The sequence below is a fragment of the Andrena cerasifolii genome, chromosome 5 (assembly GCF_050908995.1).
Source record: "Andrena cerasifolii isolate SP2316 chromosome 5, iyAndCera1_principal, whole genome shotgun sequence".
In the NCBI taxonomy this organism is placed as follows: Eukaryota; Metazoa; Arthropoda; class Insecta; order Hymenoptera; family Andrenidae; genus Andrena; species Andrena cerasifolii.
Genome location: NC_135122.1, coordinates 16,123,300 through 16,148,850, shown reverse-complemented (window position 1 = coordinate 16,148,850; position 25,551 = coordinate 16,123,300). Strand labels below are relative to the sequence as shown.

Genomic DNA, 25,551 nt, shown 5'->3' with positions numbered 1-25,551 from the left:
AGATCCATCCTACCGAGCCGACTGCCGGCATTCTTATTGTTGTAACCGAGGAGACGATAGCTGGCGCTAGTTGTACCGCGACAACCAAGTTCGCCACAAGACGCGACGTGATCATCGCGTCTATCCCCCTTACATAGTTCCGTAAAACAAGTGTAAAGCGTTGATATTTATGTATGTTCACACATATGTATATTAAGATCGCTCAATGGCACTATAAAATAATTATACCACCGACATTTTTCAAGAGGACCCACCGTATCGAAGTACCACTCCGGCCAGCTGGAACAGCAGTAGAAAGAGAAACGTGACAAAGGAAATGAACGAGGTAAGAACGAGTGTGAATCGTGAATAACCTCGTGTAGGTACGAGGTACGAACCGGTCGACGCGTTATCCTTTTAAATTTTTCTCGTTAAGTTGGATTAAAAATTGGATCGCTCGATTCTGTGTGATCTGGTTAGCTGGCCGTTTCGGAGACGGTGAAACATTGCTCGCGCTTGAATAGTTCGAAGGACTTTATGTACATGTAAGTAGGTAGTTGGAACGAGGGTTAAGAGTGTGTACTTACAAGGTGGGGTATAGTGGGTTATAGTAGCGTTCGAACGTTTATCGGAGGGGCACATGCTCGGCTCAAAGTGTCGCGAGTTTTGACGGGTCAGTAACTCCAAAAATATTTATGTCGTCCCCCAACTATTCTTACTCCCGCGACATGGATATTTTCGGCTAATGTTGGGTAACCCCCATGCCAAATCCCAACGCGTTTTCTCGCTTTTCCCCTAATTACAGTAGTTGGTGGCCGGGTCGAGAAACTCTGACGAAATTTTGTCTCCGCTGTTAGTTTTCCAAGTTGTTTTGGACGGCGCAACGCGACGCTTACGATCTTCCGATAGATCGATACACAGATTTTAGGTGTGGTGTCATAACGTCTGAATAAATGCCTGTGCTAAGCAATACGACCGCAAAACATCGAGTTAAGAACGCGCAGAGTTGCGCAGGCAGGTGACTGAACGAGTTTGCTCGATGTAAGAACGATGATACGCGAAATAATCGAATCAGATTTAGAGAATGCTACGTCGGAAGATTGTTACGCAGGAGTAGGGGCTGGCATCGAGGGATTCCAAGTAGGTACATATGTAGCTACGTAAAAGATTGGAATCCAAGCATCACGGACGTTTGCGGGATTGTCCAGGAACGGCCGCGGCGTCGGCTGTGGCAGGAATATGTACTAGGGTGGCGCTTATTTACTCTTGATAAAAAAATTTTTCAAGATTTTCTTTGGGCACCCGCCAGAATGGTTCCAAATAATAAAAAAAAATCTGTAAAGTTTGAGCCCGATCGGATAACGGGAAAAGATGCCCCTGGGCTCTTAAACATTTAAATTTAACAGCACACAAAGTTGATTTTCTATAATATCCTCCAAATTATTGATTAACTAAAAAAATATGTGAAACAAAAGTTGTAGATCCGGACACGGAGCATCTTTTATGTTGTACTACTTTTTCTCGCGCGACAAACGGTTTTCGAAAAAAAGTCCGAAAAGCTAAAACAAAATCCCTTTTGATTTTTCACATTTTTAAAGTTTAGGGGAGGGGCATATACCGAAATATACCAAAAAGATAATTTGTTTTCCATATTTTCAGTGTTTGATATGTCATGAATGTAAATTTGAGAGGGGAATTCGCAAAAATATGGAAGATATAAACATCAGAAGTGAGGTATTCAAACGCATTTCTCTCGAAATCGTGATCTCTATATCTTCGATATTTTCGCGAATTTCGGTCCCAAATTTTCAGGAAACATTCCTGACATATCAAACACCGAAAATATGGACAAAAAATTGTATATCCTTTTGGCATATTTCAGTATATGCCCCCCTTAAATGTTTAAAAAATAGTCCTCAAAAATAAAAAATCCATGTTTTTGTTCGCCTTCATAAATAAGAGGTGTTCGAGGAGCATTTAAACTTTCAAAATTTGAGAGAAAAAAATTTTCTTTTTAATTTTTCGAACTCCATGAACTTTGGTTGACATATTTTCAGATTTAATCAATAACTTGGAGGATATTACAGAAAATCAATTTTGCGAGCTGTTAAATAATTATTTAAATATTTTAGACCCCATTCCCCTTACCCGATTGGGCTCAAACTATTCTGGAGGGTGCCCCGAAGAAAATTCAAGTCTCGAAAATAAGAGCCACTCTGATACGTAACTTTTAGCTTCGGATCTTAAACGACGAGGACAGATGCGCGTCCCGTCGCCTCGAGTCTCTCGAGCGATGCGCAATGCACCTATGCGTGCCTGTTTGGGCGACGCGCGGCGAGGCGAGGCGTCGATACGTGGGCTTGACAAGCTTTCCGATTTACCAGTCTATAAGAGGCCCGTCTATTTCCTGTGTTGGAAGCTTTGCTGATGCCGACAATCCAATGCGAGGCCATATCCATAAATCGGCCGGGACACTCCAGCTGCCTTGGTTCGGCGGACGAGCCGCGCGCGCGATTAGGGTGGAAAGAAACCAGGGAGGATGCGTCGGCTCTAGAAACACAGACACCGCGCACCGGCGTGTCTCCGCTAGTTCTCCTTCGCGCGTGATTTTTCGTGTTTACACGCAAGATCCGACCTTTTGCTCGTACGCAACATCTGCCTTCCCCATCAGCTTTCGACGCTACGTGATCCTCAACGCGGGCGTGGGAACTATTATACATAGCCTGTTCGTTTTCCCCAATGATTCGTGTCTATTTCCTGCAGGGTTTAAAGGATTCCGGTTGATCTTTATTATTGTGCAGCGCGAATAAACGTATCCATATGTACTTATATACAGTTGATGCACCGAGGGAGAAATAAGATTACGCGGGACTCGCGAAGCGAACGAACCGCGCGGTTGATCGGACAAATTTTTAATGTTTTCTCGTCGTTAGCGCGCTCTCTGACGCGCCAAGATTTCCCTCGAGGAGCAGAGCAGGTCGAGGGAACCGGAGAATAACGTTAGTATCCAGACTGGATAGAATTTTCGTAGGAGTTGAAATAGTTTAACGGGACGCGCGGATCGGCGACTGGCGAGGAACTTATGCACAGCACGGAGTGACCAGGTCGGTGCCACTTATTGATAGGAACTTGGTATCCATCCACTCGATGTGGCCGGTGGTTAGTCTAGGAACGGTCGGATCGGCGATACCTCTTCAGTTCTTAGTTAATACTGTCTTCCTTGTTCTAATTGGTGGGGAGGGTGCCGACTGCGCGTCGCGCCGTTTCGCTGGTCGGACGAGACGTTTCGTTGATACTCTGAACGATCATGTTCAGGCGGTCCAAACTGCTCCCGCAGACCTGGGGCGACTGCGGCTCTGCATGGTCGAATCCTGCGAACGAACATTAATCAATGCCATCAGTCTTCGCGAAGTTTAGGTCGAATACGTATCGATCCAAGATCTTTGAATGTTGCAAAATAGACTTTTCAAAATAGTATAGGGGAGACCGAGGCTGGTAGGCTAGTTTTTGATTTTTAATAAATTATGTGCGCGAAATGTCGTTAAACCGGTTAGTATATTTCGTAGGACATACATTTGGCTAGCTGATTAAATTATTGAAGTTGACTCAATTTGAGAACAGTTAAGCTATTTTAATGTTTTTCTAACACCTTCCATGCTGGTCAACCAGCCCCACGATCGGGGTTGGTTGACTATAGGTGCAATCAGTTAAGAAAATGTTATTAGCAACTTATCTCAGTGGTAATAAAATAACACAATGGCACAAGAATTGTTTCATTATAAATATTAATTTCTTTCTTTCATATTTTAATAATAAAGTGAAATATTTTTCAAGTGAAACATAAATTATAATGTGCTTATAATATAGCGAAATTTAAACAAAAAATATAAATCGCTTTGTGTATAAGAAAATAACAATTTCAACCTTATTAACGTAATTAGTTAACCAGCCCCGACCGATTATTTTGACTTAAATAATCTATATTACCTATGTACACAGTTGTGCTAATTGAATGAAACTGTAATTTAATTACACTGTATTTCAATTACATACTAATTCAATTACGTTGTAACTCAATTACGTAATTCAAACTTTTCAATTAATTCAATTCCTAATTACTGTAATTGAGCGTGCAATTAAATTACAATGTAATTAAAATGCAATGTAATTAAATTACAGCTCGAAACTCTGAAGAAGTGAGAAAAAAGTGGAAAAAACGTAACAAAGGAGTTTATTTCACTTTCTATATTATAAATTTATGAATAATACCATATTCAGCACTCATAATAATTTTTTTCTGCTCGAAACCTTTACCTACACATTTTTTTCCCACCTCTTATTACCTCTCAATTTGGTTACCTCTTAATTCGTAATTACAATTCAACTACATTGCACTATGCAATTGCAAATACATTGCAATTACGAATTGCGATGTATTTTAATTGAATGCGAGATCTGAATTACGAATTACAACGTAATTGAATCCGATGTAATTGAGTTATTTTATAATTACAATTCATGGAGTAATTCAATTGTAATTCTGCCCAACTCTGCCTACGTATAAATAAAAATACAACGCCAATAGATCGTCTAATAAACCAACTTTAAAATAGTCCCTTAACATCTATTCTATTGTAACTATATAGAGCGTGAAAAAATAAAATCTTTAAGAAAAAATATTTACTTACGTAGTCAATTTTTCGACAAACGCTGATAATTTTTAAAAAACGTGCTTTCGCGAGGTCGGACATAAATGCATGGCATAGTAGAAGCGACTTCTTTACAGTAAATCTCTCCGCAGTAGAGTATATGTCGGCGCAAAGTTATTAACAATTAGTCAACCTACCCCTTGAGGGAACCAGCCCCGGTCTCCCCTACCTACTAAGTGGTATACTGGAAGTCTATAAAGTTACGTGTAGATCGCAGCTGGAAACAGCGGCTAGAATTGCCGACGGCAACGATGTTTAATCGTAGCCGAGTTTGCGTCACCGGTGCGCGCCCGGGTTTTTGAATATTAAGATCGGGAGATTTCGTCCACGGGCGAAACGCGGCCTCCTTTTATTTTCCAATCCTGTCTCCCTCGCGATATATGTCTTCGCTCGTAACATTCGGGGCTTACTGCCAAAGCCAACTAATTTTCCACGGAATAAATCGAGCGTAAATTGTTTCTCAACCGTGACGCGCGACTCCGCGCACCGAAGCTGACCGAAATCGTCCACGATAAATTAGCTGGTGTCGTTTCGATTTCCACGTAGATATCATGGAAATTCGTAGTTTATTCCCCATGCGCCTACCTGGAAATCTATGTTCGTGACTAGCGCTTCTTTTCTCATTTTTACCCGACTGCGGCGCGCAAAGGAGGGTATTGTGTTTATCAGGCTATGTATGTATGTCCATGTTACGCTCTAGTCTGTACGGATACACCGATTTGGACAAATGAGGTGTCTTTAGAATTGTCTTGACGTTCCGAATGTTATAGGATATAAAAAAACATTAAAAAAAATTAAATAAAAATTTTAAAAAAATTAAAAACCCGACTGCTTAACAAACATTAAAAAATTAAATTAATAAAAAAAACATTAAAAAAATTAAATTAATAAGAAAATTAAATTAAAAATTAATTTTTTTAATGTTTTTTTAAGCAGTCGGGTTTTTTAATTTTTTAAATTTTTATTTATTTTATTATTCCGTAACTTACTGTAATTATCTTTTACTATAAGTATTCTTGTTCTTAATGGGGAGTTGCCAGTATTTGAAGAAAAAAAAGGGAAAAGTAGTGAAATCTACAGATTTATTAACGAAAAGCCTAAAATGATAGAAATATTAATAAAACACTTATTCGTTTTACCAAAATTTAATAAATAAAATTGACGTTTTTAAGTTCTGAGTCACGTGATCTCAAACGCCAATCACGGCGCGTGACGTCATTGTGCAGTAAACAGCGATTTATGTATAGCGACGAATGACACTTATATATATATTATTATTGGCAATGGAAAAGAATTTCGTTATAATAAATGATACTTAATAATAAGTTAGTTACTTGCATTGAAATGGTCTTCACAAAAACATAAATACGATTTGATAATTTATTGATTAAAAATTGATAATTTATTCGCGCAAGAGTTAGCCACTTATCGCGAGTATTTGTTTCCAGCGGAACACGAATAAATAACTTCTTCGGCGTACGTATCGAAGTGTCCCCACAACAGGGAACAGCACAGTGCTGATAACAATTTTTATTCGCCCTTATTTTTGTGAGAAAAATTCACTCCTCACTTTCCCTGACCACAACTTTCTGTGTTTACTGCACGTTGACGTCACAAATGGTCCCATAACCGTGCAGTGCGTTTTCGCGGCAATTTTATTATTTCAAATAAAAATTACATTCCTTTCATGTTAGAGGTGTAGCAAAAAATTAATATTTTTTTCCAAGCATATTTTATCATAATGAACAGTTTTAAACACTTTTAAAAATTTTGTCAACTCCCCAAAGAACCGATGAATGGTTTGTTCGCCGATCGCGACAGTGGCACTGTACCGAGCGAGCTTTAAGCAATTTACAATTAAACGTAGAACACCGGTTCGTTAAAACGGAAATGGGAATAATTAGCGATGCGCAGTGGTTCTAGGCGGTTTAACAAGTGGCGTTGATCGACGTCCACTGAGAGAATGTTACGCGCACGATGTAACCACGTAAGATACGTATATCGCGTGATTTCGTCCGCGAGTAGCTGGCCGGCGAGGTTGGATCTCGCCTTAAATTTCGACGAAAGTAAATCGAGACGTCTTAATTGCATCCTTCGGTCCTCAAAGACCCTACTTATTGTTAGTTCGTCGAGCGCGCTCGGTCCGCTCGACTCGTTCTTGCGGGTTGCGTCTTCGGGGGCGCACAAAGAACCTTTGATTCGTCCTCATTAGCAAGAGACGCAACGGCGACGTTGAAATTTTGCCCGAGGAATTGGGATGTTCCGTTCCGTGGCTAAAAGACTTCGATCGCCTCGGCTCCGCTCTGGGGACGAATCGAGTCCCCTGGAACCGAGGATCGAACGTTAACTTTAGACGAACGGAGGCTGGGGGCGAGGGCTAGAGAGCAGCTGAGGAAACGAGATTTTCGAGAGACATTAGCGGATCGTGGATGAGGCAAAGTATATATGCATGTACATATTTTGGCCCAAGTTTCCGCCGCGTTTAAACACACGTTCCGTCGCGTCGCGCAAAAGGATAGTCCGGCGGCGCGGCGCGGCGATGCGTCATACTAATGTACCGTGGCAATATATGGCACTTCGGGGTGGTTTGAATTTTCTCATCGTTCGACGTCCCACCGGCTCCCGCCGGTAGGGGCCTTTCGCGAATAGTAAACGGCGCGGATGGCGAAACGCAACGGTGACGCGAGGGCGAAACACTTTCCCTTCGGGGGTGAGCTTCGTTGGGCGGGGTGGATACGAACGATACGATAGACGGGCGCGTTCAGTTGGAACGGCGGCTATTTTGAAATAACGCTCGTTAAATGGCACGCAACAGCGGAGCATTAATTAAACTGATCAGGGCCCAGGCCTGAGTGGGTTACGGTTCGGTAAATCGCTTGGCACCGCTACCGAGGAACTTGTTTCTCGTTCTCTCAACCATGCCCATGCCTATTCCTACTCCTACCGCGAGGACCACCAGCCGACTCTTTTTCTTTTCTCGCCTCGCGGTCTCAGACTCGGCGGAGGCGGAGGCGCGGCGCACAGTGGGGCTGGAGAGGAAAGAAGTTGTATTTTTATGTATCCATCACTGTATCCTGAAAGCCAATAGACCAACGCATCTAACGTATATGACAGATATGTCATGTTCGTGTTAATTGCAAAGAAAAATTCATCTGAAGTTGACCGTTCGTATTCTAACGGGAAACGTGTCAATATTCGTACGAGATTGTCGAATTTTTTCCGAATTCCTCTAGATATTTATATTTTTTTACCGCATGTATTTCGAATGTGTATAGTCTCAGCTTATTTGTGACATAAATATTTTTCGAACATTCTTCACCGTAATCCCACTATACGACTTCAAATGAAGCTACCCAGTATTTCAAGTTTTCATTTACTCTTTTAGGTTTATAAACAAAGCTCCGCCTTCCCCCGGGCTCTAGATAGTACTAATTGAAAGCAGACACCATCTACTAACAGCCATAAAAAAATTGGCTGCAACTATTTGCAACTTCGGCTGTTATTAATACATAATCACCCGAGTGCGCTGTGCACGTTTCTTCGGTTTATTACTATTTCATTTGTTAAAGATGCTTCAATTTTATTGACGTTGCTGCCCATATAACCGTTTGTCTATTAACAAATAATATAAAAAAAAGTATTCAAAAATATTGAGAAACACTGAAGTTACGACATTTTTTCCGCGAATCCCATGTTACGTGCCCCACTGTGCGGCGGTGCAGTGCGATCGTGAATTATAGGCTGCAGTTTCTAACGAGAGACTCCTCCACCCTGTTTCCCATGTACCGATCCAAGCATCTCGAACACCTACACCACCCTTCCCGCTCCGATCGCGATGCCGCTAATTTCAAATCGCCTTTTTTATCCCGCGACGCGCATACCCGTGCGCTCAGCCCGATGCAATGCCCCGGTGCACAATGCAGCCCAGCACACTCTTTCCTTTCGCTGCGCTGAATTATGTTCCACGGTTGCCAATGGTCCGGCATTTGCTGGCGCTAATTAATCCCAAGTTATTTTAATGGCCGAGATTCCGCGATTTCTCGCTCGTGATTCTATTTCGCTGGATCCAAAGCGGGCCAACTGTACATTCCCCTTTGCTTTCCCTTCGTATCGCCCTTCTTTCGACTGGACAGCCCCTTCGAAACCGTGCCCACCTAGACAGGGAACAGATGTTCCCCGGCGGATTTGAAAACTTCTCAGGTTTTAGGTGCACCGAGCGAGCCCGCGTGTCCTAGGTTGCGGGAAGACGGATACGGCTGTTGGTCTATTTTCAGGATGTAGGCCAATTAATTCCGCCATATTTTCGGTGCCGCTGGGAAAAACGAAAGCTGGGAATACCGTGCGAAAATAGCGAGGAACGGGGCTAAATGATCGAACGCGATGCGACAAAGGGTGTCCTTTTCTCGCGTTCCTGCGTTCCGCGGAGAACGGCGACGCGAGGGTAGGGCACGGCGGGGCGCGTGACGCGTGGCACGTGCCGCGTGGCTCTCGGCGGCTCGCTACGAGTCTCAAGACCGTCGCGCGAGAGAGCGAGCCACTCTACTGGGGGAGCGTTGCATCTCGGAAGCTCGCCGGCCTCATGGGTGGGCTATCTATAGAGCGAGTATAACCGAACAGAAACCGAGTGTCACTCAAGGGTGACAAAACTCATTAATACCGATCTGCTTAATGCCCCGTCTCGTGTCTGGCATTAATCTGCTTAAAAATACCAGTATCGCGAGCAGATCTACCGTTTTGGAAGCGTGGACGGGATGAGCCGGTCGGCGCGCGGAGCGCTCCTTAATAGACGGCTCCTGTCTTTCCGCGCACTTCACCGGCGACGCAAACGAAAATTACCGTTTCGCGGATAGAATCTCACTCACCGTTGATGGGTTGAAACCTTGCCAAAGGATCCGAGAATTGCCTCAGTCTTTCCGTCATGTACCGCGGTGAATCCGCGCCCTGCAAATAAAAAAGCACCGTCTTCATTGCAGCCGCGAGGAGACGAGGCTCTTCCACCGGACAAGGGGCCGTGGAAAAGCGGACGAAGGCTGGGCCGGAACAGAGACAGATCGAATTCGAGCGAACCCTGGCGGACGTTGGACACGCGCGCAGCGAATTCGTTAAGCGCTCGCTAGCCGAACATAGATGTATGCACCTGCACGGTAAAAGCTCGCGGCTGTGCCGCGCCCAGCGGACGTCGCGGTGGTTCGTGTTTCCCGGGGACAAGAGAAATCGGAAGAAAGGATAGTAGAACTAAGTGGCTGAAGAAGCCTACTCTGCGGCTCGTCGCTGGAATGCTCACGGGCCGGACGGCTGCGGCGAGGCGCGGCGCGGCGTCGCGTTCTCTGATCTCATGCGCCTTCTTTCTCTCATTCATTCCTCCACTCTACAGACCACTAAACACTCCGTACACATTTTATCCGTCTCGGGTTCCTTTATTTGTTTCGGCGCATCTATATGCGGCGTCGCGGCCAACTATTCTCGGAGTGAAAGCAGTTTCCTCACCGCGCTGTCCGCGGCCCGGAATCGTGCATTGGTCCATGCATCCACGCGCGTTTGCAACTTGTTAGGAGAAACTAGCACTGACAACTAGTCTTCCGCACCGAGATTCATTTCCACGGGAAGAACACGGCGCCCGCCAAGCGGGGAGCCGCGGCGCAGCCAGTCGCAGGTAATCGTCGATTCGCTCTATAATAGGCACCTTCCACGTTTCTGCCATTTATTGACGTTTCCTTGCATCCAGTAGCCACCGAGTACGGATCACGAGAGACAGCTCTACTGGGACGAGGAATTGGCAACGAGATGGGATAAAATGGAAGAGTATGGGACGGGACAGGACGCGGAATCGAGAAGCTTTTATCGTAAAGTAGGGTAGGTTAACCGGCCTCGACTCGCGACTAAAACAGCTGCTTTAAATAAGCGCGGTGTTTGCTGTGGAAGATAGCTTCCCAGCCTCGATGCCGGAGGTCGATGCATCTACTTCTTTTGGAATAGAATCCCTCGAGCGAGCGAAACCTCGAGTTTGTTTCGTGGAGCGTCTAGAATCGCGAACTTCTTCATTTGCTGTTCGCTGACAGTGAGCAGAGGATAATCTCTGCCGATATCTGTCCTCGTGTTTTGTCGTTCCTTGCCGTTCTATTGCCACCGACAAGGACGACCTAGGATACGAAGGGAAAGTCCTGCTTTTAAGCGTAAAAGTGCTCGTCGCCTGGCCACCGATGAATGCAAACGAGAGGGTGAGAGACCAAATGCCGTGCAAATGTTCGCATTGTCTTCGCTTGATGATTTGGAGTTCTGCAACGGCTGATGTTGCAACAACCGTGGCTGATGCGGTTACGTTTGAAAATGGAGTTTATATTTAGCGAGAATACGAGCCGACTGCTTTACGCGAAACACCAGAGAAATACATATACTTCATTGTATAATCCCCTCGGGAAGCGTCCCGAAGTGGCTCGGTTTCCGCTCCGCCCGAGACGCACCAACGAGGACGCGTGTGCTCGCATGGCCTCCCTTCCCTCCAGTCAACGGAACCTTTCCACTCCGATCCGACGTACCTACCGGGCCTATGCATGCGCACAGTTTACGATATATGCGCGGATCCTGGTCCAAGAGCCAGATACCCTTCGCCACCCTTTCGGTGGGCAACGTATAAAGCTTCGACGCGAACTCGGCGCTCCGTGTCAGAGCGCGAAAGCAGTACTTAAGTAGCTGGCGTTTTTTACCGGCGCGCATCGCGGCGCAACGCGTCCGAATCTCCTGGCTAACCCAAGGGGTGGTTCTGAATTACTTACGCCGTTGCTTCGCGAATACTACACGCATTTCACTGCAGCGATGAAAATACCGAGCGATTCCCTGCCACTCATAGGTACCTGCTTTCGATTTCTGACAGGCGCGAGGACACAGAGCGGCGGTTATCGAAAACCGATAGCGGGAGCAGCACTCCATCGGCGGAAACGACGATCAAACTTCTCTCTCCCTGGTGCTCCGTTTCCCCGTCTTGTCTGTTAACGCGTGCGGCAAAGCGGACGACGCTACGCGACACCGTCGCGCGTGCAATCGTGTATGTAGGTCCGCATAGATACTTACCTGCGCATCTTTGACCTCCGTTTCGTTAGGAAAGAATGGTTAGCCAGTAATCCACTTACCGCGTGTTCGGCTAAACCACGATCTTGGGTGGCCGAGGATCCGTCAGCTTGCAGCAGCGCCTCCAGACCTTCTATGTATTCGATCGCGTTTCGTAGGATCTCCACTTTCGGCAGCCGTTGATTAGGATTGTTGCTCGTCCTCCTCTTCAGAACCTCGAACGCCTCGTTCACCTGTAACGGGACGAAAGAGGCGGAGCAATTGGACGAAAAACTGTGTGCTTGGTGGGTGGTTGGCTGATGAGGTGGTGGCTGAAGCAGTGATTGCAAGAAAAGCTAAACAGGAGGCTGTGTAATAAGAGACAAACGGTTCGGTACTGACCTTTCTCAAGCGCCTTCTCTCCCGCAGGGTGGCCGCTTTCCTTCTATCGACGGTCACGGTTTTCTTCTTGCATGCCTTGCAAGCCCAAAGGAGGCATCTGCGCGCCCCGTGGCTCGGCGCTGTCGCGTCCAGCGCCACGTGAGGATGAGGTACGTGCTCGCTCAGCTCGCTCTCATTCGATTCGTTGCTCCTTTCGTTGGATTCGCTGGGCTCGCCAGGCTCGTCCGGCTCGTTAGGATCGTTTGGATCGTTTGGCTCGTTCGGTCCGTTGGAATCGTTACCCTCGTTGCTCTCCTCCGCCTCGACAGACACCGTGTCAAGATCGGCGGTAGGATCCCCCGATACCACCGACGACGTGTCGTCCGAATCCAGAACATACCGAGATGACTGCAACCTGTCGATGCATAGCAAATCCTCATACCCGATCCTCGGCTCTCCGCCGGCTAACGAGCCCCAGTTCTACCTTCCTTTCCTCCGCTATTGCTCGATGCTTTTCATTTCTTTCTTTCGATGGGAATGGAAAAGATCTCGAATGCATCAGGCACGCGCCGAGGTTATAGGGATAGGTAGCACCTAAGTGGAAGCGGAGCGGCACAGTCCCACGGAGGACAGTCTCCCGGATTGGAATCGTTCCAGGTGGTCGGGTAACGCGCGAGCCTCTGGGCTCTGGTAGCTTGATCGGTGCGACGAGAGACTCGAGTACGTACGTAAAGGGAACGCGAGATAGATACGAGGTGAAAATGCTTTAACGCGCGGCAAGGCTATCAGCGCGTTTTCGCTGAAAATAACGAGCGGGCGATCACTCGACCCGGGGTTTCGCTTCCACTGTGCGATGGCCAAGGAGAAGCCGAACGAACGGGGTCGTTGCAGCGGATAAAAGGTTGCGCGAGACAATGATCCTACCGGTAACGCTGCGAACTCGTGGATTCTAGTTGCGAGACGTTCTCCACCGCCTGGCCGACGCTTCTTCCTTCCTCGTCCACGGTTCCTTGGAGCTGCAGGTATCCTTGCAAGTAGTCGATGCTTGGCGGCTGCTCGGTAGACGACGGGTAGCCGCGTCGGCGACGGTGATGGTGATGGTTGTGATAATGATGGTGGTGGCGGTGGTGATGGAAGCGATGGTAATAGTGATGTCCGTGAGGAGGATGATGTCGAAGTTGGAGGTGATGATGCCGGTACGAGTCGTAAGACGAAGGTCTAGCCTGGTAGGCGGCTTGACACGCGTAGGACAACGCGTCCGTTACGAGGGTCATCGTATCGTATTTCTATAGTGATCCTGCTGGTACGAGCCTCCTCCACTTTTCGATCGTTCCTCCCTTTCGGTGGTTTCGCCACCTAGCTCCTTGGAAGCGGGTAGGGCGGCGGCAAACTTTGAAACTCTTCCCTCCGAAACTTCACTGAACATGTACTTGCTCTCGGCAACAAGCGAATCGCGGCTGGCGATTGAAACGATCTTCATACCGAGTGCGGCATCGAACCCGATTCACCCGGTCGACGGCTAACTACGGGCGTGCAGTACGCGCGACGTAGTAGCTCGTGCCTGACTAATTAGCTCGTGGACGGTTCCCGATCAGACGAAACGGCGGAAAGTGCCAGACGAAATCCTCCGAGCAGGAGACGGATGCGAAAAGCAGCGGGCTTTTTGGGAGGCAGCGCGTGACGCGTGGCCCTGCGGCGTACGCGAGAGCGAGAGCGAGTGGCGGCCGCAAAAGCTCGCTCGTACGCGCCCGTACACTCCCGTAGCGGATGGTAGCCGCGCACCCGTGCTTGCGCTCGCGCTCGCTGCCGCGCTTGCGTACACGTTTCGCGCCCGCCAAAACACGCGCATCGCCCAGCGCCGTTCGAATAGTTTACGAGCCAAGTTTTGTGGCCGGTCACACCCAGTTGAACTATTTTCGGCCAGAAGCCGGCCAATTAGGGACCATCGAAATCCTCTCGGATCCACCGCCGTCCCGCCTCTTCTCTTTCCTAGCCCGACCTAATGGCTGGCCAAGTCATCCCTCGGGGTGTGGTTTAATCGCAGCTGCAGCTCCTTGGGCATTCGCGCCGTCGAGTTCTCCCGCGTATCAAGAGGCTGGAACCGCGAGCGAGACACGTAGTATGTACCTACTTGGATCAATCGAAACACCACCTACCGCGCATTCCGGGCGAAAAGGTTTGCGCTGCCGTCGCAGCCTAAATCCTTCGCTGCGATCGTTTCCCCGATACTCCTACCTACTGTCATCGCTCATACGCGTAGGTACGAGGTACCTGCGAACGTGGCTGCACGCTTCGCGTCTCGTCGCTTCTCGAAACCATCCATTTACTTCGCTCGCAGAGAATTTTTCTCGCGGATCAAACTACGAGCTAAAATTATTCTGGCTCTAGTCCAGGCGAACGGAGAGCGGTAGTTGGCTAGTTGGATTAAAGTATAAGCTCGGTTCATCTGGCGTCTCGACTCCTCTTCTTTCTGCGGGTTTTTTTGCTTCCTTGGGATCAGCAATCGGTAAGCTCAGACTTCGAATTGACTTTAGGGTTAGAAGAGCGACGGAATCGATGGAGAGTGACCGTTGGGGTGGTAGGCTGTGCTTAGACAAGCAGGCGAGAACTGAGGAGAAGTCGAAGAGCGGCAGGAATTCGATGGCTACGGTGGAGCAGAAGGGAATGGAAACGCGAGTTGCCGGTTGGATTGCTGGAATTGCTAGAATCGGCCTTGAACCGATAACCTCTTTACCTACATAGAGAAAAATAATATGAAAGCGCGACTCGCGATCGTGGGAGCGAGCGAGGGTGGAGGGCGAGTCACGCACCGGCTAGCGAATCGCGTCGCGTGGTTAATCAACAATCGCCAACCGAGACATTTCCCAAGAAGGTTGCCGATTCATCGATCGAACGGACGACGGGAACGAGGACGGGGGCGAGGACGAAGGCGAGGAGGGCGTGGGTGAGGACGAGGACAAAGACGAGGACGACAACAGTCCACCGCGACAAAGGTGATGCTCGCCGCTCGGAAAGGATGATCGCAGGAAGTACATAACGAGTATGCTGGGAAGGGTGCGCGCGCGCGCGGCGGGAATACGTTAGCAATGTAGCGTGGAAGGAAAGTGACGCGTAGGGGTGACTCTGTAGGTGTTCCGCACCCCCGTAGCGGCACAGTCCTCGTGAGATCTCGGGCCGGATCGGGGCTCGTCGTGCCGAAAACGAGGAGGGTGAATCGCGCAAGGCGAACGGTCCGGATCCGAGAGAAGCGAGACGAAAAACAGGTCACGCTCTCCTTCGTTCAGGATTCGGTCGGCTGGGATACCTACATCCGCCAAAGCTCGCCGAAAGTTCACGAAAGGGCAATGCCTCGCCCATTTTTATGGAAGCGCCAGCCCCGCGGTGGACCGCTCGGCTCGGGCTGCTGCCCCTTTCCGATGCGATCTCCTTGCCGGATCCTGTCGGGGAACAGGTCGCTCCGCGAGACTCCCAGCCATTCCCATCGAATCCCCGACGGCGGATTTCTCCAGTCGAAACTTGCCAACTATTTCCTTCTCGTCTATCCTCGCGATTCACTCGCCAGTTAGCCGCCCATTTGACCAGCCAACGGATTGAGAACGCTTTGGCGCGCGCACCCACGGGCCCTGCAAACGCGGAAAGTCCAGAGGATTGAATCAGAATCACCGACAGGTCTGACAGGGATAGTCTCTCCGCTGCCCTATACGTGTACGTAGACATGGATGTGGGCTGTCGTCGGATACGGAAGAGATCTCACGCTCACGGCTTCTCTTGGTACGTGTACCTCGCTGTAAAGGGGTCGGGCGGCGAAGGGGTTGGGGAGTATAGCAATGATCGGGGAAAGGAGAGAGAGAGAGAGAGAGAGGGGGGCGGGGGAATCGAGGTAAAACGTGGCGGGGCAGAGCAGTGGGGGCGTATGGAGAAAAGCGTGAACGTTGGCCTGGAGGGTAAGGAGGGAAGAGTAGATTAGCGGAAAGGAGAGAGGAGAGGAGCGGGCTGGAGAGGGATGGAGCGGCGAGGCCGAGAGAAGAGAAGAGAGGAGCGGAGCGCAGAGGAGAGGAGAGGAGAGAAGAGGAAAGAGAATCGGTCGGGTCGTGTGTTGCGGGCTGCTGCGGCTCGGGCGCGACAGTTCTACCCCGACCATTGCCGGTTGACTTTCGCGAGCAGCCCTTACGCGGCAGAGGTTAACCCTTCCGAAAAGACGCGCGGACGGACAGACGGACCGACGAGCGAACGGACAGATAAACAAGCGAGTCGCGACTTCATTTCCGAGGGTAACACTTTGACCGCGTTATCGCCGAAGTTGGTTGTGACCGGTGGCTGATTCGTTCCCCAGTCGCGGTAGGAAACGCAAGGTCCCGCGACAGAGATATAAACGGGCAGCCGAAGAGACCCAGGGGCGAAGAGCGGAGAGGAGCGGAGGGGGAGAAGAAGCTGAAGAAGAAGAGGAAGAAGAAGAAGAAGCATTTCATAAGACGCGACGGGACAGTCGTCTTGACGGACGATTCGATACGTCGAGCAACCAACGGCATGTGGAAACGCCTCGAAACGAATAAGATCGTCGCTTATTACTCAACGAGCGCGAAACGCCGTGTTAGCCGTTTAAATCCGAAACGTCCTCGATCCTTCGATTCGAGATGGGCGCCAGATTTAAATCTTGAGGACTGCCCGAAGAATCAGGGTGGAAACTCGCCGATCTCCCTCAGCGCTACTATTCCGAATCGGCTCGTTTGCCTCCACCGCACCAGCTGCTCAACGATTTAATCGGGCGGAAGCGGCAGGGCTGTTGTGCGTCGAGCAGCATCGCGCGAGACGCGACGAATCGACTCGCGTCGACACCGTTCGTTGGATGCCACAGCGCACCGAGTACGCTAACTCCTTCTCGGCTACTGGCCGTTGCGCGCCACAGATTCCCGCGTGCCTCTTTTCGGTTTGGCCCCGCGTTCCCGGGCCAAGCTGTTTCCGCGAGATTTCGCCGCGGCTGATCGACGCGAACGCGGTCGTGGCGTCGGGGCAAGTGGGGACAAACGGTCAGGCGAGCGGCCGAATAACAAGCGAGCGTGTTCACCGATACGATATCGACCCTAAGCCGATACGATACTACCGCGCACATGCGTCGTCGATCGCGATCAAAGAAGCGGTCCTTTCGCAGCCGATGAAACCGACGAGTTAACCACGCGGTGCGTCGCCGACACTACGCGTCTTTGAACACGTTGATTGAATCAGTCGTTACATAGAGATATTTATATATACATATATATACGCACTGTCTCACACACACTCCCACGCACATGTGCGTGCGTACGCGTCCTGCTGCTGCGCGCGCGTGTATGTCTGCGCGTGTATGTGTTCACGTGCGCACGCGCTTATATTCGTGTGTACAGGCTGCGGTAGATGTATTAACTATGCAAATGCCTACGTGCATACACACGAATGCTCGTGTCTACGCGATCCGTTATTGTTGAATGATAAATTTTACGACGTTACGCGCTTAATGATAATGAAAGTTGTCGGGGGGGAGGGGGTGGGAGAAAGCGCCGGTCGCTTGGAATTATAGTAAACAAGTGGTGGAACTTAAATGCCGCGACTTGTCCAGTTCGATCGCAAAGGGCGGCTGTCGCGACTGAACACCGATACCCGTGTCGAAAATAAACGTTGCGCATCGTTAGTTATTTACCGATGGGAAATGCGCTCCTCTTCTCTGCTACGGCCCGCAAGCAAGCTCGCAGCCGCGTTTGCCCCCGGAGCCCATTGATCCTTCCCCTCGTCCTTATCGCAATCGCGAGCAGGTCGACTCCGCCGCGATAAGCCTCGGAAAGTACGTTTACCTATTCCCTCGATGCTCAATTCAACTCAAGTACAAAATCCGCGGGCGGGGGGGCAGAAATTATTTTTCCCCGGATCGCCGCGAACGCGCTATACTCCGTCGATTTCAACAAGTCTGTCCAGCGCGCAACTTGAACCGTGTCGGACGGAAGGACGTCGGCAATGGGGCGGAGATGGAGCCGAAACGGAGCTACCTCAAACGTCGTAACTGACTTGTACCACGGATCGCCGATAGAACCGGGCCGATCCTGCGGCGAAGGCACGAACGGCTTCGACGTCTAGTGGCTTGGATCTCGCTGCGAAAAATCGATCCTCGTCGGGGTGGTTTTCGCGAGACAGTCGCAACGCGCCAACGGAATCGGAATGTCGGCGTAGCGAGCTCCGGGGGGGAGAGAGAGGACGCATTGCCAGAGGAGAACCACGTTGCTGACCCCGATAACGGGCGGACTTGCGAACAAGAACCGAAAGACACGCACCGGGTGGAGCCGATGGCTAGCGAACGTTGCGGAGGGTCGCTGGCGACGAAGAGTATTCCGATAGAAAGGGACAATCGATATGCTGGCGAGGATATTTAAGAAGGTATTCGACGGGAAACGTAACGAGGGAAGGCAGACGCAGCCATGTCATGGGAATCTATCTCGTCGAGAGACTATCTCGGGCAAGTATCGACTTGAGAGCGAGGACTACGGAGAGATATTGTAGCTAGGCGTACACTGCGCGACTCTTATTTGGATAGGGATTCACGTGCCAGTAAACTCTTTAGCGCTCTTTCGTTGGCCTGGAACGGGGAGGGTGGAGATTCGATCGGGGGGTACGTAAACTCTACCGCAGCGTTGATCCTTGCTGCGAAAGAAAAAAGAAATGGAACGGAAGCGGGGACTGCCGCTGCGGTAGGTACTAGGTACTCGCCAACTTTCCATCGTATATAGGTCAGGAAAAGAGGTCACAGGTGCCTCGCCCACCGTGGCTAGCAGGCGCCGTCGCGCCGCGCCGTTTCGAGGGGCGAGCTGAAATTCCGTGATCGAATTTGCACAAAGCAGGATCCCACGCCGAGACCCTACGCTCAATCGAAATATGCGCTATCAGGTGGAACGCAGGACAGCCTTTTTTGAGCCAGTACGATAACTGTATATATATATAGCATTCGCTGGGTTTATAGTAAAGTAACGACACGAAGCGGTGCTTGCGCCTCTGTGTTTGTCCCGTGACCGCGAAATCCCAACGAAAGTCGCGCGAGAGAGTCTGCTTTCCGATCGATCGCGCGCCAATCACTGTTACCAATCCGCAGAGGTCCGGCCAGCCATCAGCTGTCGGCGACCGCGTTGCTGGGTAGTCCGGACGGGTCGCGTCATCCCCTCGACGTATGCGAATTCGCCGAGGAGGACTATGGCCAGCAGCATTCCAACGGGAACGGCCATTATCAGAACGGACGTTCCAGCGCTGGTTTGTGGGAATGTCTGATCGGCTGTAGGCGGCGATTGGATCAGCATTTGGCTCGGAGGCGGGTGAGTTTGCAATTGCACCGTGTAGGTACCATGCTGACCTCGGCTATTTCGATGGTGTTGCTGATTAGTCGATACGCGACCTCGGCGCACGCTTTTTCTCGGTCATTGTCGAGTGGGTGCCGCGGAGCTGGTGCACGCGATGGCAATGGTCATTGGTCACGCTACGCGCAATGTTTTCCAACCCTTGCAGCCTCGACCTCCGCACAGGCACGGAGCTCTTTGAGATCCGCGCTTAGGGTAGCTAGATAGCTGGTCAACCCCTCAACGACCGACCCCTGAAGCGAAAAACTGACTGGCCCGGCTCCTCGGATCGAAAACCTCCACTGTTTTCCCGGGCTGTAGAGGACCCAATTACTGTCACCTAATCAATCACTGTCACCTTGAGCTATTTTACTTAACCCTTAACTGGTATACTGTTTTCGGCAAACGTGACTGGTATACTGGGGTCGTGGCAGACCCCAAATAAAAAGGGACACAGAAATTTGTGAAGTCGACACTAGAGCAACCACTATGAATATTTTCATCTTAGGTAATGTGTAAAATAATGGAAGCGTGGAAAGTTAAACTATTATTTTAAAATTAATTAGAAACTCAGTTTGCCAACTTAGACAACCGAAAATTGTACATCGAACTTTGGGTGCTTGGGGTGACGAGCGACCCCAGGATGCCAGTTAAGGGTTAAAATAACGAATAAATAAACTGTAGTATATAATCTATAGCGTAGATTATAGGTTGAATTACATAATTCTTTTTGTAATCTGAATTCGCATCGTTTATTTATTCGTTATTTTAAGTAAAATAGCTTAAGCTGACAGTAATTGGGTCCTTTACCCTATAGGAAATACGGCTTTAAGGTCTGCGCACACATGTCCGTTCCGTGTCAGTTCCGTATCCGTTAAGAGACCCTCTGCCCCTATTCTTCTTACCACTGGCACCACGGATACGGAGCTGACACGGAACGGATATGTGTGCGCAGACCTTTAAGGTCCGTAGGAGATACGGGGGTGGGCGACCAGTGGAAAACTTAGGGCCCGCACCAGATACCGAGGTGGTCGTTGAGGGGTGAACTACTTACTTAGGCAGTGGAGAAACAGCTGGGATAAACGGTTATCTAATTGTTAGATGAAAAGGATGGAAGATAGGGGTTTCCAGTTGATCGCGGAATCGCGTTAACGAGACAAATCTCGATCACACCGAACGCATGATCGTGTCACCTTCCTCGAGCCTGTTTGCTCGCCGCCGCCCGCGCCGCGCCGCCCCTCCCGGTATCGTCGAGGTCGAGCACTATTTATATGTATCGTACGGGATCGTTGGATCTTAAATCATCGACGAAGAAAGTTCAGGGTTGAATCGATATGACCTTCCCTGCCACGTTTAGCCACGCGCCGCGCGCTAATCGACAATGCCTACCTATAATATTGTAGGGATGTTAGGTGATCAGGGCAGGAGTAAACTGCACACTCGTGGAAAAGTAAAAAAAGGCTTATTTATTATAAAGAATAGGTTCAGGCGATGATGCCTCTCGTTCGACGGACTCTGCAGGACTGACTTCATCCATTCTTATCTTGCGCTCCCCGAGATTCACACTTACAACACACACACTCTTGACACGCACTCGGGTCACCCAAACTCTCCGCATGCATTCGACGAAACCATTCAAACCTCACACCCCTGACGCATTCGATATCCTACTATAAACATCCGCTCTCGATCCCAATCGCTTTGGCCCAAACATACTTTGTCGATCGAACAGTCTTCGCACTCCCACAATATGTGCGATGCACCTAACCCGTGACTCTCGTTTCAACCCCTGTACATAGGTACCTTTATCTCAGAGGGTCGTATAAAAAATCTCCCTTCCTTTTTAGGTTGAACAGGGCTTGAAGTTGTACCGTGCCCACAAGCAGCAGGCTGCTGTTCGCAAATGGAGGGGCGCTCTGAAGAACATCAGGCAGCGAGAAGACAAATTCGCTCTCCTCGGTTACCTGTATCAAGCTTACATGGATTGGGGAAAATACAGGTATCTGTTGCGGCGCGGCATCGGCAAACTCGCAGAGTAGCAGACAGAGCACTTGCCAAAGCGTTCAATCACCCTCGTATTCTATTTCCTCGTTTCGATTCGTTCGAAAGCAATCGAAAGGCCGGTAAGGAAAAGATTAGAGGCAACAGACGAGAATATGTTGGAGCATAGGTAGCTTCCAATCTATCGGGTACTTTCTAAAATTATCCTGCTTCGTTAGCTCGATTAAGGGGCCAGAAATTAAATTATAGTCACATTAAATTATATGTAGTAGCTTTCCTTCAATTAATTCCTAAAGATCACCTGTTTTTATGGGCTCTAGACACCGGAACCTCCCCTTAAGAACCTCCACCAGGAACGTAAAAGAGCTTAATAGAGAGATGATAGCCGAGAGATAGTATTTACTTCGCGAGACGCGAGAGTCGGAAGGAGAAGCTCGAAAATCCTTGACACGGTAACGAAGCGTTTCCGCGTGGTTTCTCGCTCCGAGAAACGAGAGTGTCGTGTAGCGTATCTGCGCCTACGTACCTATGTACCTTATTCGCAAAAGATCCATCTCGGTGAGCGTATACCTACGAGCATCGTGGCTCATCGTTTGCCGTCTCTTATCTTCTTCTCCTTCCTTTCTCGTTCCAAGACACGGGACGTGGAGAAATCCTGTCATTTCAGGGACAGCATTGACTTCGGTCACAAGCAACTGTGCATTTCGGAAGAGCTGGATTCGCCGAATATGCGAGCAGAAGCGTACTTGAACTTGGCAAGGGCTCACGAAAGATTGGGCGCGCTCGATAGGGCCCTGGATTACGCCCGGCACAGGTATGCAGATTCTACTTTCAAGCCTGACCGATTCCATTCCATTTGGCGCGCTAGCGTTGCAACTTCCGACGAGCAAACAGAACCGTGCGTCCCGTCGTCTTCGTCCACCTCTAGACCACTCTGTACCTTTGCAGTTTGTACAACGAATGCGATCAGTGCGCTACCGCTGGATTGGTTCATTTAACCGTAGGCAGAGTTCATTTGGAGCTGGCAGGATTTTGCAAAGCTCTGGAAGCTTTTCAGAGAGCCCACAAAATTGCTCATTCGATACAAGACCCTTCGTTGGAACTACAAGTAAGTGTAGCTTTCCGCCGACGCTAGTGTTCCTTCTCGAGAGTGCTTCCTCGAGAATTTCTCGAAAAATTTTACAATTGATTATTTTTTTATTTCTCGAGAAACTTAAGTCTAGGAAAAATATTATAAATCTCATTTATTTTCGTAAATGAATGTATTACTAGTTAATCGCGAACGTATAAACACATCTACAATTTATAATACATCTTATTAATAACATTAGAACCTATATGAATTCTAATAAAAAATCACAGTACAGAAGATTCGATATTACTAACTGCTGAAGGCGCTCTTAAATTCTGATTTAAAGATTTAGAAAAATTGCATACTGAATGAAGTACCTAATGAGTTTCTTGTGGCTATTCAAGAAGAAATATAGAAAAGAGGAGATAAGACTATTGTGTCCCGTATAAAATTTTTGCCTGATCCAGAATTTCTTCCAAAGGGTCAAAAGACGCATTTTTCATTTAACAGCTAAGATAGATATATATATATAAAACGTGAAAATATAACAGTAACAGATTTTGCCAGAAAAAAGAAATAGATTCGCTGACGCTACATTAGACGCATTGTGCTATTTAAAAATAAATTTTAAAACCAAAAAGTAATGTTTCGCTTTGCACAAATTTTGTATTAAATAACTAAATTTACCAATTACATTTAATATCTATTTTTTCAATTACACAAGTTTTGTACAAATTAGACAGGAATAATCATTCGGTTAAAGTTTCCTTGTGTTATTGATAAATATTATCAACATTATTCCAAAAATATACTTTTTGCAATATTCTCTTCAATTTCTCGAGAAGAAATATGATCTGATTTCTGATTTCTCGAGAACCAAAAAGTATGGAGAAATCAGGAGCACTAGCCGACGCGGAACCTCGCGTAACCTCGGCTGCTACCTCTCCGTTCGTTTCCACTCCCCGTTCGCCGGTGAAACAGACGTACCTACGTAGTCGCGTAGCACGCGGTCTCCGATACCGTTTGATTCGCAGGTGTACGTAGGCCTATCGGAGCTTTTCTGCAGATTACACGACGCCGACAAAAGCGCGAGGTACGCGGCACGGGCGTACGATCTATCGAGAAGTTTACAGCTGGGAGATTTAAACTCGCGGCATCACAGAGCGGCTCTTCTCCAGATGGCCGCGGCGCTCCGGAAGAAAGGAGAGCTCGGCGATGCCCACGATTATTGTTCGGTAGGTTGGATGCATCTAGCGCACCTACTCGCAGGCGATGCAGATGACGGTTGCGTTTAATTTTCTGACCGTTCACGCAGGAAGCAACCCGATTGTCGCTCGTCTCCGGAGATCAAGCAAGTTATGCGAGAAGTATACGAATAATGGGAGACATTTATAGGAAAAAGTCCGACATAAGCGTAAGTAAACGTAGGATAAGCAGGAGCAGGTTTGCCAGGGGCAACTACCCCGACTGTGTCGTTGTAGAAAGCGTTTCGGCAGTACGAGAGCGCTATGGGATCGGCGGCAGCGACCGGGGATCGGCTCTGCCAAATGGAAGCGATGGACGGTGCCGCGAGGTGTCTCGAGGCTCTTCGTCTCCAGCACAAAATATGCAACTGTCGTCCTCTGGAGTTCAACACGAGATTGCTCGAAGTGGCTGGATCGGTCGGTGCTAAGGTAACGTTTGCCTTGCCGCTGTGCAGTGTGTACGGCGCGGCGTACGCGCAACTTTCCTCCCTTCGTACACGTTATAAGTTCCACGCTCTAATGGCTCTGTTGAACGCAGTTCCTGGTACGAATCGTAAGGTCCAGGCTCTCTCGAATCTATGGCTCTCTCGGGGACGAGGAACAAAAGGCTCATCACGAGAGATTAGCCGCGGCGATGGAGGAAGATTTGGAGCTACGATGCGGTGGCTGTAACGAGCCCTTCGGCCTCGAAGCCGACTCCTTGGAGGCGTTGCCCTGCTCTCACATATTACACGCCAGGTGATACGAGCCTCGCGATATGCAACGTTTGGACGCGCCACTCTACTCGATTCTCCCCGTTCTTTAACCGAGCTGTGCTCCGCGATTTACAGGTGCGCGTACGACATATTGAAGAGACGTGATAAAAAGAAGAAACGTTTGTGCCCCGACTGTCACAAGTCTGTTAGTTCACGATTGTACCTGCATTGCGAAGACCCACACGGCATGAGTACTTTAAATCACAGTTCCTTGAGTCTGGCATCCTTGAGAGCCAGCAGTCTAGCCACGCTGGACGACTGTCACGCCACGAGCAGCGTTTGATCTGCGTTATAATTACCCATCTACCTTTATCGAGTATAGGTGTGATTTCAGAAAAAAAAACCTAGTCCGGTCGCGCGCTCGTGCGCGTCCTTCGGTAACGCGGAAAGGAGAATCGCGCGAGCACGCGCACGATCGCGAGCTAGCGACAAGCACAAGACCCGCGCGTACCCCGAGGAGCCGACGCGACGCCGCGCGACGCCACAGGCCGCAATGATCAGATCTCAATGCGATCGCGATTAGATCGCCACGATAGTCGGCACAGATTTTTCCAACACCAACCACCACCGGCAGCCACGGCTCCTCCGAGTTTCTGTCCCGTACGGGAGATCGAATTTCCGCAATTGGCCGATTAAACGATTAAACCGTTAAACCATTACACCGTTAAACGATTAGATGATGTTCTTTACCACCACGGTTTACCGAATTACTTTACAAACAGATTAGAAGAAAACAGTTTAAAGGAAAATAGCACCATGCGAAAAGACTTAATGGCAATAAAAATGCACATCCACATCGTTTGCCTTCTTCCGTTACTTTTCCCCCTCCGTTTACATCCTGCAGAGTGCGATATCTTTACGCATTACTAGCGTAATCGAAACTAACCTACCTTAGTATGCGTATACGTCTACAACTCTACAGTCTCACATTTGTCTCATTCTCGAGTTAATAAGTATCGGAACAAGCATTACGCAATTATCGCGAGTACCAGTATCGTGAAATTTACAAGTAGAAGA

The 25,551-nt window shown here is 48.9% G+C and overlaps 2 protein-coding genes across 3 annotated transcripts; one reads left to right on the top strand and one right to left on the bottom strand.

The window, feature by feature from the left end:
* Nucleotides 1-28: 28 nt before the first annotated feature.
* Nucleotides 29-25,333, top strand: LOC143368918 (43 kDa receptor-associated protein of the synapse homolog). Of its 2 annotated transcripts, none has more exons than XM_076812140.1 (10): nucleotides 29-325; nucleotides 19,225-19,441; nucleotides 21,310-21,461; nucleotides 22,099-22,277; nucleotides 22,412-22,571; nucleotides 23,570-23,770; nucleotides 23,851-23,949; nucleotides 24,017-24,208; nucleotides 24,318-24,517; nucleotides 24,610-25,333. In XM_076812140.1, the coding sequence occupies exons 3-10, from the start codon at nucleotides 21,366-21,368 to the stop codon at nucleotides 24,815-24,817; spliced, it is 1,335 nt and encodes a 444-aa protein (XP_076668255.1). In that variant the 5' UTR covers nucleotides 29-325; nucleotides 19,225-19,441; nucleotides 21,310-21,365; the 3' UTR covers nucleotides 24,818-25,333. The 2 variants fall into 2 exon arrangements, with proteins under 2 accessions (XP_076668255.1, XP_076668254.1); XM_076812139.1 differs by lacking the exon at nucleotides 29-325 and adding an exon at nucleotides 17,635-18,594 and having other exon boundaries at nucleotides 22,131-22,277.
* On the bottom strand, nucleotides 2,728-14,205 carry Nau (myogenic-determination protein nautilus). The gene is made up of 5 exons (XM_076812162.1): nucleotides 13,038-14,205; nucleotides 12,135-12,528; nucleotides 11,816-11,986; nucleotides 9,551-9,629; nucleotides 2,728-3,350 (listed from the first exon to the last, which is right to left on the bottom strand). The coding sequence occupies exons 1-5, from the start codon at nucleotides 13,385-13,387 to the stop codon at nucleotides 3,205-3,207; spliced, it is 1,140 nt and encodes a 379-aa protein (XP_076668277.1). The 5' UTR covers nucleotides 13,388-14,205; the 3' UTR covers nucleotides 2,728-3,204.
* Nucleotides 25,334-25,551: the final 218 nt, after the last annotated feature.